The 16,671-nt window shown below is 39.2% G+C and overlaps 1 protein-coding gene across 2 annotated transcripts in view; it reads left to right on the top strand.

Moving 5' to 3' along the window:
* The window catches only part of rsph10b (radial spoke head 10 homolog B), an 84,096-nt gene that overhangs the window by 12,765 nt on the left and 54,660 nt on the right, over positions 1 to 16,671 (top strand). For both annotated transcript variants that reach the window (XM_043711372.1, XM_043711371.1), the window contains exons 3-7: positions 4,914 to 4,982; positions 5,804 to 5,977; positions 6,942 to 7,027; positions 13,250 to 13,370; positions 15,229 to 15,405. In XM_043711372.1, coding sequence (XP_043567307.1) covers positions 4,914 to 4,982; positions 5,804 to 5,977; positions 6,942 to 7,027; positions 13,250 to 13,370; positions 15,229 to 15,405 — 627 coding nt within the window. The remainder of the gene's footprint in view (positions 1 to 4,913; positions 4,983 to 5,803; positions 5,978 to 6,941; positions 7,028 to 13,249; positions 13,371 to 15,228; positions 15,406 to 16,671) is intronic.

Genomic DNA, 16,671 nt, shown 5'->3' with positions numbered 1-16,671 from the left:
TCTATGCCAACTCATTCCTTGCATCCACCACCCTTTGCCCTTCTCTCTACTTGCAAACAGCCTATTTTCTAGCATGGGAATAACTCAGAAGGTATCTTCATGGAAAATAAAATCATCAATGTTTTAATTAAGTCACTATAAAAAAATTGTAATTCTTCTTACAAGATATATCTAATACTTGAAGTTGCCACAAATAATCCCTTATAGAAACAAACATTTACCTTAAATACTCAAATCTTTATGTAAATGAATATTTCTGTACAATAAGCAGTTGGAGCTGTCTATCAATAGACACTAAAGACTCCAAAATTCAGTTTCAGTGCATGGATCAACTGCTGTCTGAAAGTGCATGCATCATCTACAAAAATGTTAAATGCTTAGATTAGGGCACAGGATTTAGGATTCTTAACTTTTAGTTTTTTCACCATAGCAGATACATTATCTGTCCAGGCAAACATTGAAGCGTAGGTGCAGGGGTAGGCCATAGAGCTCTTTGACCTCTTCTGCCATTCAGTAAGGTTAACTAAACATCACTTCAACTCCTCCTATCTGTCCTATTTCCATATTCCAGTATTCTTTTGTTCTAAAGAGTATACTAGTTTCAACTGTAAGATGCTCATTTATTTAGTATTCATTTGTTTTGGGGTATTGAATTCCACACTATCCTTTGAGGGAAGAAATCTCTCCTCATCTCAGCCAAACTAAGTGGTGTCCTTCATGTCAGGTTACTAGTGATAATGTCTTTTTGTGGCTAGTTGATGTTCATGACACCACTTCCACTGGAACGACACATCTATCCTAACAATCCAAACAGAAACATGTACAAGAATTCCTAGAAACATGGCATTCCAACCAGAACTCTATCGACAAACCTATCAACTTGGACCCCATTTACTACCCTCTGAGAAAAAAACAGGAAATGGCATCACCATAGGAAATGACATCACAGGAAGTGACATCAACAACCCAAGGAAACCTAAGCACATAATTAGAAAGCAGGTCATAGCACCAGTGCTTCACTGGAGGCTCACTGATTATGTTACCTAGTAAGGTGACAAAATGTCTGAAAACGAACCTTCCAGCTCAGTGAGCAAACTTACAACCAGAATATAAGAGTCTGTTAGACCTCAGCTAGAGTATTATGTACAGTTCTGACATCACATTATAGGATCTGAATGCATCAGAGAGAGTGCAGAAGTGGTTTATAAGAATAATTCCAGAGATGAGGAATTTCAGTTATGAGGATAGATGGAAGAATTTGCAACTGTTCTCCATGGAGAGAAGAAGACTAAGTGGCAAACTAATGAAGGTTTTTAAAATCATGAGGACGTTGTAGATAAGATATGGAGAAACTGCACCTGCATGTAAAAGGATTAAAGACAAGAGGGTTTAGATTTAAAGTGATCTGCAAAAGAAGCAAGCGTGAAATAAAGAAAACCTTTTCACTAAGCAGGTAGTTAGGGCATTGAATACACTGCCTGGAAGTATGCCTGGAGGCAGGAACAATTCGGTCATTCAAGAGGACATTAGAGATTATTTGGATTAAAAAATGCTTTGCAAGGGTATAAGGACTTCAATATAGAGGTGTACTGGGAAAATTGGGTTAGTAGTGTGTCCCAAGAAAAGGAATTTGTGGAATATCTACAAGATGGTATTTTGGAGCAGCTTGTGATAATCCACCAAGGAAAAGGCAGTTCTGGATTTGATGAAGTGTAATGAAGCAAACTTGATTAGGAAGCATAAGGTGAATAAACCCCTAGGAGGCATTGGCCATAATATAGTAGAATTCACCCTGCAGTCTGAGATGGAGAAGCTGAAATCAAATGTAATAAATTTACAATTGAGTAAAGGTAACTGCAAAGATATGAAGAGGGAAGGCTGGGCAGAGTTGATTGGAAGGACCATAGCAGTTAAGTCAGTGAAATGGCAGGAGTTTCTGGGGATAATTCGGGAAGCACAAAAGTAATTCATTCCAAGGAACATTCTAAGGGGAGGACTGTTTAAAAAAGAGCCTACAGTATTATGGGCAACGTACAGGCATGAATAGAGGATTGGCTGACTAGCAGAAGGTAGAGTGGGGATAAAGATATTTTCAGGATGGCAGCCAGTGACTAGTGGAGTTCCACAGGGGCCAGTGTTGGAACTACAACTTTTCACATTATACATTGATGTTCTGGACAAAGGACATTATTGCTAAGTTTGCAGATGACACAAAGATACGTAGAGGGACAAGTAGTGTCGAGGAAGTGGGAAACTGCAGAAGGGCTCAGATGGATAGGAGAATGGGCAAAGATGTGGCAGATGGAATACAATGTGGGAAAGCGTGAGGTTATGCACTTTGGTAAAGAAAATAGAGGCGTGGACAATTATCTAAATGAAGAAAGTCTTCAGAAATCTGAAACACAAAGGAACTTAGAAATCCCAGTTCTGGATGTTTTTAAGGTTAACACACAAGTTCAGTTGGCAGTTAGGAAAGCAAATGCAATATTAGCATTAATTTTGAGAGGGCTAGAATACAAGGGATGTGCTGCTGAGACTGTATAAAGGCTGCATTTAGAATATTTTGAGCAGTTTTGACCCCCATATCTAAGGAAGGATGTACTGGCTTTGCAGGGGTCCAAAGAAGTTTTACAAGAATGATCCCAGAATGAAGGGTTTGTCATATGTAGTGTGGTTGAGTACTCTAGGTTTGTACTTGATGGAGTTTAAGAGTATGAGGGATGATGTCATTGAAACTGAAATAACACTGAGAGGCCTGGATAGAGAGGATGTGGAAAAGATGTTTCCACTAGTATGAGAGACTAGGACCTGAGGGAACAACCACAGAATGAAAAGATGACCCTTTAGAACTGATATGAGGAGGAATTTCTTCAGTCAGAGGGTGGTGAATTGTGGAACTCCTTGCCACAGCAGGCTGTGGAAGCCAAGTCTTTGAGTTTCTTTAAGCAGAGGTTGTTAGGTTCTTGATTAGTAAGGAGATCTAGGGTTACAGGGAAAAGACAGGAGAATGGACTTGTGAAACTTATCAGCCATGATCAAATGGTAGAGCAGACTCAATGGGCCCAATGGTCTAATTCTACTCTTATATCTTTTGGTGTAACAGAGAAAGCAGGAGATTGGCACTAGGTAATGATGCTTATTTAATATACTGATGTAGGCATGATAGCCTCACTGGTCTCCTGCACAGTAACACCACTATAAATCTGTGATGAATGTATCGGGCATACTAGTCATTTGGAGTGTACAAGACAGGTCAGACCAGTACATCTCATTCACAGGTTTGACTGATCTTTCCTTCTAAGGAAAGATGAGTTCAGGAATCAGTTAGTGACACTGAGTGGTACCAGAAGGCAGGAACTACCCACAGAGTACAATCACCAAAGAGAGATGGCACTCCAAGTAGGACCTGCTGCTGCCAAGAAGAGAGTAGGCAGCACCTCTGTGGCCCAGGAGCCTCACCACATACAAAAATGACCGTTTGATGCAGTCAGTGGTAGGGCACACCATCTCCCAGTTTCTCAGAATTTTCATCAAATAGTCATAACCTTCGCCATGCATTGAATCTGGCAGTGGTGCACAAACATTCATCAGAGTGTTTGGACTTGCCAGTTGAAAATTTCTTTTTGTCCTCTGCAACTCATTTATAGACTCCTCAAGGAGACTAATGGACGTCTCTTTGGGAATTACGTCCCATCCTAGAGGCAACAGAAATCACCTCCTCTTCCTGCAATGTGCTTTTCAAATCACACCCACATCCATTCCCAACCCCACTGTGAGTTGAGATTTCAGTGATATGATCATTAGTTCTTGACTCGTCAGCCAAGGATAATGGCTACCATTATCAGATAATTTCTCACTGTATATTGTTCAAACTCAAAAGGGCCTAAGGCTGTCACCTTTGCCCAATCTGCTTCAGGTAGCCCTGGAAGGGTAAGGTATTTCAAAGGTTTAAGCAATAGGTGAAGCTCATTGCTTCATGCTGCTGCTATGCAGAAGCAATTAGTGGTATTCACCACTAACAGGATCCTGCTGTTAAACCAAAAGCATTTTCTGCCTATTATATAAATGAGTAAAGTGATATGTGATTTCCAGTGCTGGTATGATGTTAGGTATTTTGGCATACGTCCCAAAGACTGGTGATTCTATCAAACAACTTATCCCTCCTGCTGTTCACAACATGGTACTGACTATATCCACCTTTTATCTTAGCCTGCTGGACAAACTTTCCTCATTCCTGAAGAAGGGCTTATGCCCGAAACGTCGATTCTCCTGTTCCCTGGATGCTGCCTGACCTGCTGCGCTTTCCCAGCAACACATTTTCAGCACTGACTATATCCAGCCCACCCTGGGCTTGCAAAGCTGATGACACAATGGCCAATATCAGATATGATTCTGTGATTGGAAAACATTTCCTAAAGAAACCTGAGCAGGAGAAGAATAATGTTGGCAAACAATTTGATTGTTGGGTTCGTAGTTTAACACATTTGCGGAAGCTACATGTATTAATGTAGAGGTTATGTTCTTTGCAGACAGAAAGAACAAATACTCGCACTGCATCTGTTTCAAATCAACAAAATAGGTTTCATCCATTCGCTGTTCATTTCTCAAGTTAGTGCATTGTCTAATCAGATTCAACCTGTCTGGTTGAAAGTTTAAACAAAACTTGGATGTTAACTGTCACAAACAGGTGACTTTCTACAGTAAAGCTTCTATTAATTAGAGTCTACTTACTAACCAGTCAGGACTCTTTCATTCAGAATAAATGTTGTTTTCACATTGCTTTGTTATTTCTTGCAAAAGCATCCCTAATGAGCGCAAGGTGAAAGCTTTGATGAAATGTATTTTTAGAATTACTGTAGGCCTGAATTACCAATTGACCAGTTATAAGCATTTTACTACATGTTTTTCCACAGGGCATGTTTTCTGAAGGTCTTATGCATGGTAGAGGCACTTATACGTGGAAGGATGGAACAAAATATGAAGTAAGCAAACATCAAGACACATTAGTGTTCTCAGCTTTTACAAACTGATTTGAAATACATTGATCAGCACATAGAGATATGATGAGATTGGCAAAGAGATGAAAATGTTTGTATAGGTGAGATACAACACTAATTGCTGCAGAATCTTCTTGCTTTATGTAAACTATGTTGCTCTTAATTTAGGATTGGGTTTTGGTGCAATCAAATCATAATCAGATCTTTTTGGTGTGATACAGAATACAGTTCTTGAACTGTTAAAGGAAAAGAGACTTTATATTTATTCTTTCATGACTTAAGGATGTTTTAACCAATGAAATATACTTGTCTCTGGGGATTCACGTTCCACGCCAGGCTGCCACTCCCAGTACAGTTCTTTGGGAATTCTGTAGGTGCCTTTTTCCAGAAACATTAATCAAAGGCACTGCCATCTCAGGTGGATGCAAATGTGCCCGTGACCACTATATCAATGAAGAGCAGCTGAATTCTTCTCCTGTGCTCTAACCAATATCTATCCTTCCACTGACATTATTAAAGCAATCTTTATCCATCATACTGATGTTTATGGGACCTTGTGTTTTCTAAATTACAATACTGATTATACTTCAAGTGCACTACCTTATTGTACAACATTGTGGGATGTGACACTGTCATTAGTGGCTTTATATAAATGTATGTTTTACTTTAGTCTTAAAATTAAGATAAACTGGTTGCAAACAAATAATTTGAAATAAAATATTCCTTGCCCTTTGTATCCATGATTCTCTCAGTACTGAATAATTAAGATGTCATATCTTAAACTTAATTAATATGCTATTCCACAGGGAGACTTTTCAACGAATACCCCTACAGGCCATGGCACCTACACATGGCCTGATGGCAGCACCTATGTTGGTGAGGTTGTAAATGGAATACGTCATGGAGAAGGAATATTCACAAGTCCTGACCAATTAATTTCTTACACAGGAGACTGGCACCAAGCCAAAAGACATGGGAAGGTAAGAGCAGACTTTTTACTGTTTGCTACTGCCTTTTGAGGAAGAGTTCCAGACACTTTCAGAGAAAAAAAATCTCTTTATCTCTGAGTTAAATGGTGAATTAGATTTCCTACAGTGTGGAAACAGGCTCTTCAGGCTAGCAAGTCCACACCGACCCTCCAAAAAGTAACCCACCCAGACCCATTTCCCTCTCACTAATGCACCTAACACTATGGGCAATTTAGCATGGCCAATCCACCTGACCTGCACATCTTTGGACTGTGGGAGAAAACCAGAGTACCCAGGAGAAACTCACGCAGACACAAGGAGAAAGTGCAAACTCCACACGGACAGTCACCCAAGGCTGGGATCGAACCCCGGTCCCTGCCATTGTGAGGCTGCAGTGCTAACCACTAAGCCACTGTGCCACCCTGTTATTATTATTGATATTATCAAGTTTAATGACCTCACTTAATGAAGGATTTTTAATTTCAATAAATAACTATGATTAGAGGACTGGATGCCATAGGATTACACTACTGCTTCCACCCCTGCAAATTGGGTTTGATTCTAGCCCATAATGATGGGAATAAAAGTGTCCACAATCTGATGGTATTAAGAATCTGTGGTGAAATGGGCTTAGATGGTTTCAGTCTAACCTGTAGGCCACAACTCTCATTTTCCTTTCATTCAGTATAGTCACCACTAACTTGAAATCAAAGAGAGGTCAAGGAAAGACTCTTTATCTAAGACCGTATATACTTTGTGTGCAAATAGACAGCCCAAGCACAGAAATCTGACAAAAAACACAATATACTTGTTTTTTCTCAAGCTTTGAAATGAGACCCTTCTGTAAGTATATCAGAGAACCAATGGGTGTCCCTCAGCTAGAAGCATATTTCAGCAGAAGAGAAAAGAAAGACGGGTTTTGCTACATCTGTGATTTACATTTGTTTTTGCACATTGCTGCAATCTTGCTTTCCAGGGCACTGTATACTTCAATCAAGAAGGGAGCTCATGGTATCAAGGTGACTGGGTAAACAATGTCAGGGAAGGCTGGGGTACAAGGCGGCAAGTATATTTCCAAGGACTTTTATTTTGTATGTAGGGTATTGTCAATTTGGTTATTCCTTGTGTGAAAAAAGTATATTATATAACAATTTTAAATAGATGGTGTAAGTAACATAGCAAAGTTAGAATTTGGTATTTGAATTACATTAATTACTGGTAATCTGAAAGAAGTGACTGAATTAAAAATAAAAGACTATAATCAATACAAGATACATTAATTTTTCAAAAAAGACTTTAATATTTTTTCTGTAAACTTTTTTTTACCAATTTTGATGAGCAATATTCAGAATAATTTTCATTACAAGTACAACCAGATGTGAAAGCCTTGGCATATTTTAGTGGGTTGAAAATGCTGAATAGTTTTTGTTGTTTTCAACTGGGTGGAAATGGTGAAGAGGTGAGAGAAGGGTGTACAAACTCCACAGACCAACTAGCTTTCTGTGCTGGTAGATTAATAAAAAATAGTTACACTCAGATTTTTTGATGGATGAAACAGACTTGATGATTTTGTTTTGAGTGCACTGCAGAATTTGTTCTGATATTGAGTTAAGTTTAGCAGTTGTAAACTCCCAAGTCATATTACTTGCCCGTCTGATACATCACTGCCAATTATGTATATCTGCTCCAAAAAAAACTTCAAACTTTGTAAGAACTTACCAAACATCATCAGCTCAGGTAGCAATGAACCTTACTTTTTTCTCTTTCTCTTCTCACTCCCTCGATTACCACTATAATTAGTCAAGATATTTCTGGGGAATCATTTTGTGAAAATATATGGGTTGAAATTAGAAATAAGAAATGATGATCGCCTTGATGGGATTGTACTGTAGGCCCCCCCATAGTCATAGGGAAATTGAGAAGCAAATTACTACTGTCATTAGTGAAAATTCTTCTGAGGTACCCGTTTAATAAAAATATATAGATTGAATTTAGACATTAAAAAAGATGATCACCTTGATGAGACTGTATTACAGGTCCCCCAGTAATCAGAAGGAAATTGAGATGCAAATCTGTTGAGAGATCTCAAATATAAGGTTGTAATAGTAGGGGATTTTAATTTTCCAAACATTGACTGGGACTGCCCTAGTGTTAAAGGTTTGCATTGTGATATTAAATACATTAGTCAGGGGAAATGTAGAGTAATAGGGTAGGGGAATGGGTCTGGGTTGGTCACTCTTCAGAGGGTCGGTGTGGACTTGTTGGGCCAAATGGCTTGTTTCCACACTGTTGGGATTCTATGATTTCTATGTTCAAGAATCTTTCTTTATCAATATGTAAATGTTTCTACTAAAGAAGGAGCAAAACTTGACCTTCTCCTGGGAAATAAGGCAGTGCAAGTGATTGAAGTGTTAGTAGGGGTACACTTTAGGACTAGTGATCATGATACTAATATTATAAAATAGTTATGGAGAAGGATAAGTCTTCCATAAAAGTTAAAGTTCTGAATTGGAGTAAGGCATATTTTAAGGATATAGAGTCATAAGTTACAGCAGAGACAGGCCGTTTGGCCCAAACTGGTCCATGCCAATCAAAATGTCCATCCATGCTAACCCCATTTCCCTGCACTTGGTCCATATCCTTCTAATCCTTTCCTATCCATGTATTTATCTAAATATCTTTTAAATTTTGTTAATGCACTCGCCTCAACCACTTATGCTGGCAGCTCATTCCATATGCGTACCACCCTCAGTGCAGAAAGGTTGCCCCTCAGGTTCCCTTTTATTCTTTCCCCTCTAACCTTAAACTGATGCCCTTCAATCATCGATTACCCAACCCTAGGATAAAGAGAGTGCATTCATGCTATCCATGCCTCTCGTGATCTTTTATACTTTCTCCTCTAACCTTAAACTGATGCCCTCTAGTCCTCGATTCCCCAACCCTGGGAAAAAGACTGCGTGCATTCACCCTATCCATACCTCTGATCTTATAGACCTCTATAGGGTTCCCCTTCAGTCTCCTACGCTCTAATGAAAGAAGTCCTAGCTTGTCCAACTTCTCCCTATAACTCAGGCCATTGAGTCGAGGCAGCATCCTTGTAAATTTCTTCAGCGCTCTTTCCGGTTTACTAACATCCTTCCTATAACAAGATGACCAAAAACTGAACACAATATTCCAAGTGCGGCCTGACTAATGTCCTATTTAACTGCAACATAACTTGTCAACTTATGTTCTCAGTGATGAAGGCCAGTGTGCCAAAAGTCTTCTTCACTGTCTACCTGTGACTCCACTTTCAGACAACTGTGAACCTGAACTCCAAGGTCCCCCTGTTCCACTACACTCCTTAAAGCCACCACAGATGTTAAACTTACTGGTCTATAGTTCCCAGGCTTTTCTTTGCAGCCCTTCTTGAATAATGGCACAACATTTGCTACCCTCCAGTCTTCCAGGACCTCACCATGGGTAATAATGATGCAAATATATCAGGCAGGGACCCCACAATTTCTTCTCTAGCCTCTTGAAGTTTATCTGGTCGGAACTAGCAGATTTATTCACCTTCATACATTCTAATACATCCAACACCTCCTCTACTATGATATGGACTGTTCCAAGACATCACCACTAACTTTCCCAAGATCCCAAGTCTTCATGTCTTTCTCCACAGTAAACACAGAGGAGAAATATTTATTGAGAACCTCGTCCATCTGCTGTGGTCTACACATACATGTCCTATTTGTCCTTTAAGGGTCCTATTCTCTCTCTAGTTTCTCTTTACTATACTTAAGGTACCTCTCTGGATTCATCCTAATCTTCTCAGCTAAGGCTACCTTGTGCCCCCTTTTTTGCCCACTTGATTTCCTTCTTCAGTAAACTCCTGTATTCCCTGTATACCTCCACGGACTCCCTTGATCCCAGCTGCCTGTACCTGAGCCATGCCTCCTCCGTTTTTCTGGTCAAAACCCCAATATCTCTTGTCACCCAGAATTCCATCAAAATTCACCCTGCCCCGATTTAGAAGTTGAACCTGTGGACCAGTTTTGTCCCTCTCCATAACTATTTTAAAATTAATAAAACTATGGTCACTGGTCCCAAAGTGCTCCCCCACTGTCATCTCTGTCACCTGCCCTGCCTTATCTCCCAAGAGTAGGTTGAGTATTGCCCCTTCCCGAGTAGTACCCTCTGTGTACGGCTTGAGGAAACTTTCTTGAACGCACTTAACGGATTCCACCCCATCTAAGCCTTTTATGATCTGGCAATCCCAGTCTACGTTAAGAAAGTTTAAATCTCCTACTCTGACAATCCTATTTCTCCTGCAAGTCTCCCCAGTCTCCCTGCACATTTGTTCCTCTAATTCCCGTTGACAGTTTGGGGGCCTTTAGTACAACCCCAAAAACATCACCATCTCCTTCTTATACCTTAGCTTCATCCACAAAGCCTCACTGGATGATCCTACAGTTATTTCATCTCTGATTACTGCTGTGATACTCCCCTTAATCAAAAATGCATCTCCCCTTCCCCTCTTTTCTACTTAAAGCAGCAGTACCCTGACACATGAAGCTGCCAGCCCTGTCCCTCCCTTAGCCATTTTTCTGTAAAAGCTGTAATAACCCAATCCCACGTACCTAACCATGCCCTGAGTTCATCGGTCTTCCCTGTCAGCCCTCTTGCATTGAAATAAATGCAGTTTACTCCAATAGGCATTCCTTGCTCTCTGTCATGTTCCAGCCTGACCTGTCTCTTCAAAAAACAAGAACTTTCTAAAGTTGATTGGAGTGGACTGCTCACAGGTAAAGGGATGACTGACAAGCAGGAGGCTTTCAAAAGTGTGATAACAAGAGGTCAGAGGCATTATGTTCCTGTTAGAGTGAAAGGCAAAGCTGATAAGATTAGGGGACATTAGATGAATAAAGATATTGAGGTTCTAATCAAGAATATGAAAGAATCATCGATATAGACAACTGAGACAACAGAATCTCTTGAAGGGTATAAGGCATGTAGGGGTATTCTTAAGAAGGAAATCAGAAAGGCAAAGAGGGGATATGAGATAGCCTTGGCAGATAAAGGTCAAAGATAATCCAACAAGATTCTACAAATATATTAAGAGTATGAGAGCAACTAGAGAGAGAGAGTAGGACCCCTTCAAGATCAATGAGGTCATCGAACCTCAGGAGATGGGAGAGATGGTAAATGAATATTTCACATCAGCTTTTGCTGTTGAGAAAGAAATGGATGCAAGAAAGCTCAAGGAAATAAATATTGATGTTTTGGAAACAGTTTACATTACAGAAGAGGAAGTGCTGGAGATCTTAGAAAACATAAGGATAGATAAATCTCCAGGACCTGATCAAGGAAGTTAAGGAGGAACTTGTGGGACCACTGGCAGAAATATTTGTATCATCTGTAACCACAGGAGAGGTACTAGAGGACTGGAGTGTGGCTAATGTTGTGCCATTATTGAAGAAAGGTTGTAAGGAGAAGCCTAGAAGCTATAGATCTGTGAGTCTGACATCGATGGTGTGTAAGTTGTTGGAGATGATTCTGAAAGATAGAATTTATATGAAGTGAGAGGCAAGAATTGATTAAGGATAGACAGCATGGTTTTGTGTGAGGAAAATCATGTCTCTCAAACTTGAGTCTTTTAATTAAGTAACCAAAAACATTGATGAGAGCAAAACAGTAGACTTTGTTTACTTGGACTTTAGTAAAGCCTTTGACAAGATTCTGCATGGTAGAATAATTAGTAAGGTTAGATCATGAAATTCAGGGTGAGCTTGCCAATTGGATACAAAATTGGCTTTACGGTGAGAGACAGGGTGATAGTGGAGGATTATCTTTTGAATTGGAGGCCTTGAGCAGTGGTGTTCCACAGGGATCAGTACGAGGTCCACTTTTGTTTGTCATTTATATAAATGATTTGGATGAGAATATAGGAGGTATGATTAGTAGGTTTGAGAATGACACGAAAGTTGGTGATTTAGTGGACAGTGAAGAAGGTTATCTAAGATTACAAAGGGATCTTGATCGAATTTGGATAAAGATGAGGTATTACATTTTGGTAATACAAACAAGTACAGGACTTATTTAATTAATGATAGGGTCCTGGGTAGTGTTGTAGACCTAGGGGTTTAGGTACATAATTCTTTGAAATTTGTATCACAGGTATACAGGGTGGTTAAGAAGGTGTTTAGCATGCTTGACTTCATTGCTCAGACCTTTGCCTACAGGAGATGGGATGTCATGTTGGGGTTGTACAGGATGTTGCTGAAGCCTGTTCTGGAGTACTGAATGCAGTACTGGTCGCCCTGTTATAAGAATGATATTATTAAACAGAAGAGGCTTTAGAAAAGATTTTCCAGGATGTTCCCGGCAGAAGAGGGTTTGAGATATAAAAGTAGACTGGATTGGCTGGGACTTTTTTTCACTGGAGCATAGGAGATTGAGGGGTGACCTTATTTAGGTTTATAAAATTATGAGGAGCATAGATAAGGTGACTGACAAGGGTCTTTTCCCGAGGATGAGGGAATTCAAAATGAGGGGGCATATTTTTAAGATGAGAGGAGAAAGATTTCAAAAGGATATGAGGGGCAACATTTTTACACAGGGAGTGATTCATGTGTGGAATGAACTGCCAGAGAAAGTGGTGGATGCAGGTACAGTTACAATGTTTAAAAGATACTTGGAAAAGTTCACTAATAGGAAAGGTTTGGAAGGATATGTGCCTAGCATAGGTAGGCAGTTTGGACTAGTTTAGTATGGGATCATGATTTGCATGGACTGGTTGGATCAAGGGTCTTTTTCCATGCTGTTTGGCTCTATAACTCCCCCCATCCCTGCAAACTGCAAAGCCCAAGTTTCCTACTTTATCTCATACGTACAGACATTGATATTTGATCCAAATACCCATTATTGGTATGTAAACATGGAGTAGAGGCTATTTCACTCAGGGAAGTCTATTTCAAATGCTATTCTATTTCACATCAATATGTGCAGGTTTCAACAATTCACTGGTAATTAGAACTATTGATTTCCACAACTCTTGCTCTCTCTCTCCTCTTAGTACATGGCCAGGGAACACACTGCAGCATTCTCATTATAGCCCCATTTGACTCAGCACTGACCAGGAACCAAACCAGTTGGGATAGTGCATAGGGTCTTTTATTCAGATGAGATGGGGAAGAAAACTTACTCCCTGTTTGTCAGGGATGTAAGTGAGTATTTAATTAAGGGCAGCATCTAAATATTCTGTATTGCAATGTGCTTTGTAATATGAAAATCTCTCTGTAGGTATAAGAGTGGGAATGTTTATGAAGGGGAATGGAAAGGCTTTCAACGCCATGGGGAAGGCACCATGAGTTGGATTTCTACCAATGAAGAATACACAGGGCAGTGGCAAAATGGTTTACAGGTAGGATTTCAAACCTGTTAAACTTTCTTTTGGTTGAAGGTGTATGATGTTGCCAACAGAACAAATTATTCTACAGTTTCAAGATTTTAATTCCCTGAAAATTCACTTGCATATCTCAAATTCCAAGTTGTGTACAAAAATAGAATGAACTTCTAGAATTGCAGTATGTTCGGGAAGGGTTGAGCAACTACTTTCACCACATTTAGTTCAGATTGTAACCCAAATGGGTTGGGTGTGTGTAGTCTGAGGTTGGGATTGGTGGAGTGCATCTGTGTGACTTTGGTCCATAATGTATATCCCAGGCCTTAATTTAAATTTGCTCTTCCCATTTTCTTTAATTCATTAAAATGGGAATTAGAACTGCTGATTTCCGTAACTCGTGCTTTCTCACCCCTCTTAGTACATGGCAAGGGAACACACTGCAGAGTTCTCATTGCAGCCCTATCTGATTCAGCAGCGACCGTGAACCAAACCAGTTGAGATGGCAGCATTACTGGATCGACTAGCATTTATTTCCCATCCCTAACTGTCCAGAGGGTAGTTAAGAGTAAACCACATCACTGTGGGTCTGGAGTCACATATAGGCCAGACCAGGTGATGAAAGCAAATTTCCTTTCCTAAAGGGCATAGTGAACTTAAAAGTCATCCCTGACAATCAGCAATGGTTTTATGGTTGTCATCAAACTCTTGTTTCCAGATTATTGTTGAATTCAAATTCCACTATCTGCCATGGCAAGTTTTGGACTCTAGAAATTTACCTGGATTAATGGTCTAGCAATAATACTACTAGGCTATTGCTTACTCTACAGGGGCAAAACCACTAAGTAGGATCTGTAATTGTACCAACAATTGGATGCTATTAGGGTCCTGAGGGAACAAACTTTAATGGAACTTTTGTGACTCTTGTATGGTAGGGGAAGACATAACAATTTGGAGCTGCAGGACTGTCTAATCTAGTGGTTAGTCTAGATTCACTCTGTATCTCATTAAGAAATACTGTATCTGCTGTGTTACTGCAGTTATATTATTGAAGAACACTGATAAGACCCGGAGAAAGCGCACAATATAAGTTTACTTCCAGGCCAGATACTGCATGGGGAGGTATAGAGTAAATCTCCCTGTACAAGGATTCCGTTACAAACAGTTAGTGCAGTTGCAGATAAAATATGTAATAAAACTCTCTCTACACTATCCTGTCAAATACTCAGGAGTTTAGTTACAGCACATATTAGTTAAAGATTAAATCTCCTTCTTTATTGTCCCACTCAATATTTCCAGCACAAGTACTGCAAAAGTCAAATAGGAATTATGCAATTATATCCAAAGGTGCAAACTTGCAGCACTATATTAAGTAACTGTTTAGGTACATTCTACATAGTAGAATAGTAGGGCATATAATATAGAAGTTATATGATTATTTATAAATAGAATACTAAGTTTACAGTACAGCAGTACAGCATGAAAGAGACATGAGTTTTTACATATATGTTGATTCTCAGTTTATTCTATTACATTATATATAGAGACATTGCTAGTCATTGATTTATATTTCTCCTAGTAAAATTGTAGAGACTGTACAGATAGAAGATCCATGTGGCATATATTATTCAAGAGAAACCAAATTCTGTCCACCAACTATCTCGGAGCAAACTAACTTTGTACAAGTGTCTGTACCTCTGTTTTTATCAGTATGATAATGTGCGGAATAGATATCAGTAATAGATATCCAGTAACTAAAATTTATGATGTTTTCAATAATTATCAGGTATGCATCATCAATAACTAACTATAATGCATTTTACATTCTCTTAAATGTGTTAATTTGGAGCTTTTATGGTTGACTCTTTTTTTGTTTCAGCATGGATTTGGTACTCACACCTGGTTTCTGAAACGGGTTCCAGGTAGTCAATATCCCCAGAGGAACCAATATGTAGGGGAGTTTGTAATGGGAGCCCGGCAAGGGCAGGGCAAGTTCTTCTATGCTAATGGAGCAGTGTACTCTGGAGAATGGGTGGCAAATAAGAAGCATGGTTTGGTAAGTTGATTCTGACAATTACTGACACTTTTGTTTTTAATTTACCCTTTCCTTTGCAATCATTAACCATGGAAAGGCAGCAGCAAAATTTAGTAATAAAAGATCATGATACATTAACTTTGTTTTTCTCTCTCACCATAGATACTGCTTGTCCCGCATAGTATATCTAGCATTTTCTAGTTTTACTTCAGATTTTGTAGCAAACTTCATACATCATCTTGAAAATTATTTAGTCTTTTTAACTTATCTTCTTAAATTAGTAACTAAAAATTCTGACTCCATTTTGATTAAAAAATTTGCTTATTAAAGAAAACACTTTGGTTGGCCCTTGTAAGAATGATAAGGCAGAAATACGTCTTTTTCTGAAAGATAGCATAATGTCTGTTGGTATGGACCAGACCAGACCAGATGCTCTCCCCAGTATTGTAAGGAGATAGCCTAGAGCCTAACATTTACATTTATTTAAAGGCAAGTGTAAGGTGCTGTGTTCCAGTTGTGATTCAACTAGTCCATCACTAGGCTATAATCAAAACACACTGTATTCTTATAACACAGTTATAACACAAAATAAGAATTGGCATAACTTTAACTCTGTTGAAATACTAAACAAGATAATATATAATTTAACCATGAATCATCATTTTTCCAATACGGGGAGCATGCCACAAACATACTTTTTGGCAAAAATGCAATTCAGGAAAGCAGTTTGATTCTCATGTGCTGTCTCTCCCCAGTCTGGAAGAAAGAAACGATCTGCCCCTTTTGATTTTTAAGAGGAAACCTTATTGTCTAAGACTTCACTTTTAGCTCAGCAGTCAGTGTAAATGTTCTCAACTAAGTAAAAGCAAAACTAAAAGCCTTCCTGCACCAGCGTGAGCCCTGATAGCACCCATCATGATTCTTTCGTCTCCTTTGAAAAAAATTACCTAGGGAGAACTTGAAAGCTCTTTACCAATTGCCTGTCTGAAGGAGACACTTTAGCATCACTGTGACAACATCCCTCTGCAAGAGAAACAGCACAGAACACATTTCTATTAAAGGCACAGTACCATCACACTATTTTGTTCTGCAGTTAGAGACCAGGGATCAAAATTGAGAGAAAGTGTGAAACACTTGGTTGCTCAAAATGGAATTTCGTTATTGGTTGATAATTATGGGCAAAAGCAAACTTTCTCAGTTCTTCATTCAAAGACAAATCTCACCCCAAATTCCTTGAAATAACAGCAGTGTTCAAGTCCTCAAATCCCTGAAAATAGGGTATAAATT

Source organism: Chiloscyllium plagiosum, chromosome 21, assembly GCF_004010195.1.
Source record: "Chiloscyllium plagiosum isolate BGI_BamShark_2017 chromosome 21, ASM401019v2, whole genome shotgun sequence".
NCBI classification, from domain to species: domain Eukaryota; kingdom Metazoa; phylum Chordata; class Chondrichthyes; order Orectolobiformes; family Hemiscylliidae; genus Chiloscyllium; species Chiloscyllium plagiosum.
This window is presented reverse-complemented; position numbering and strand designations above follow the sequence as displayed.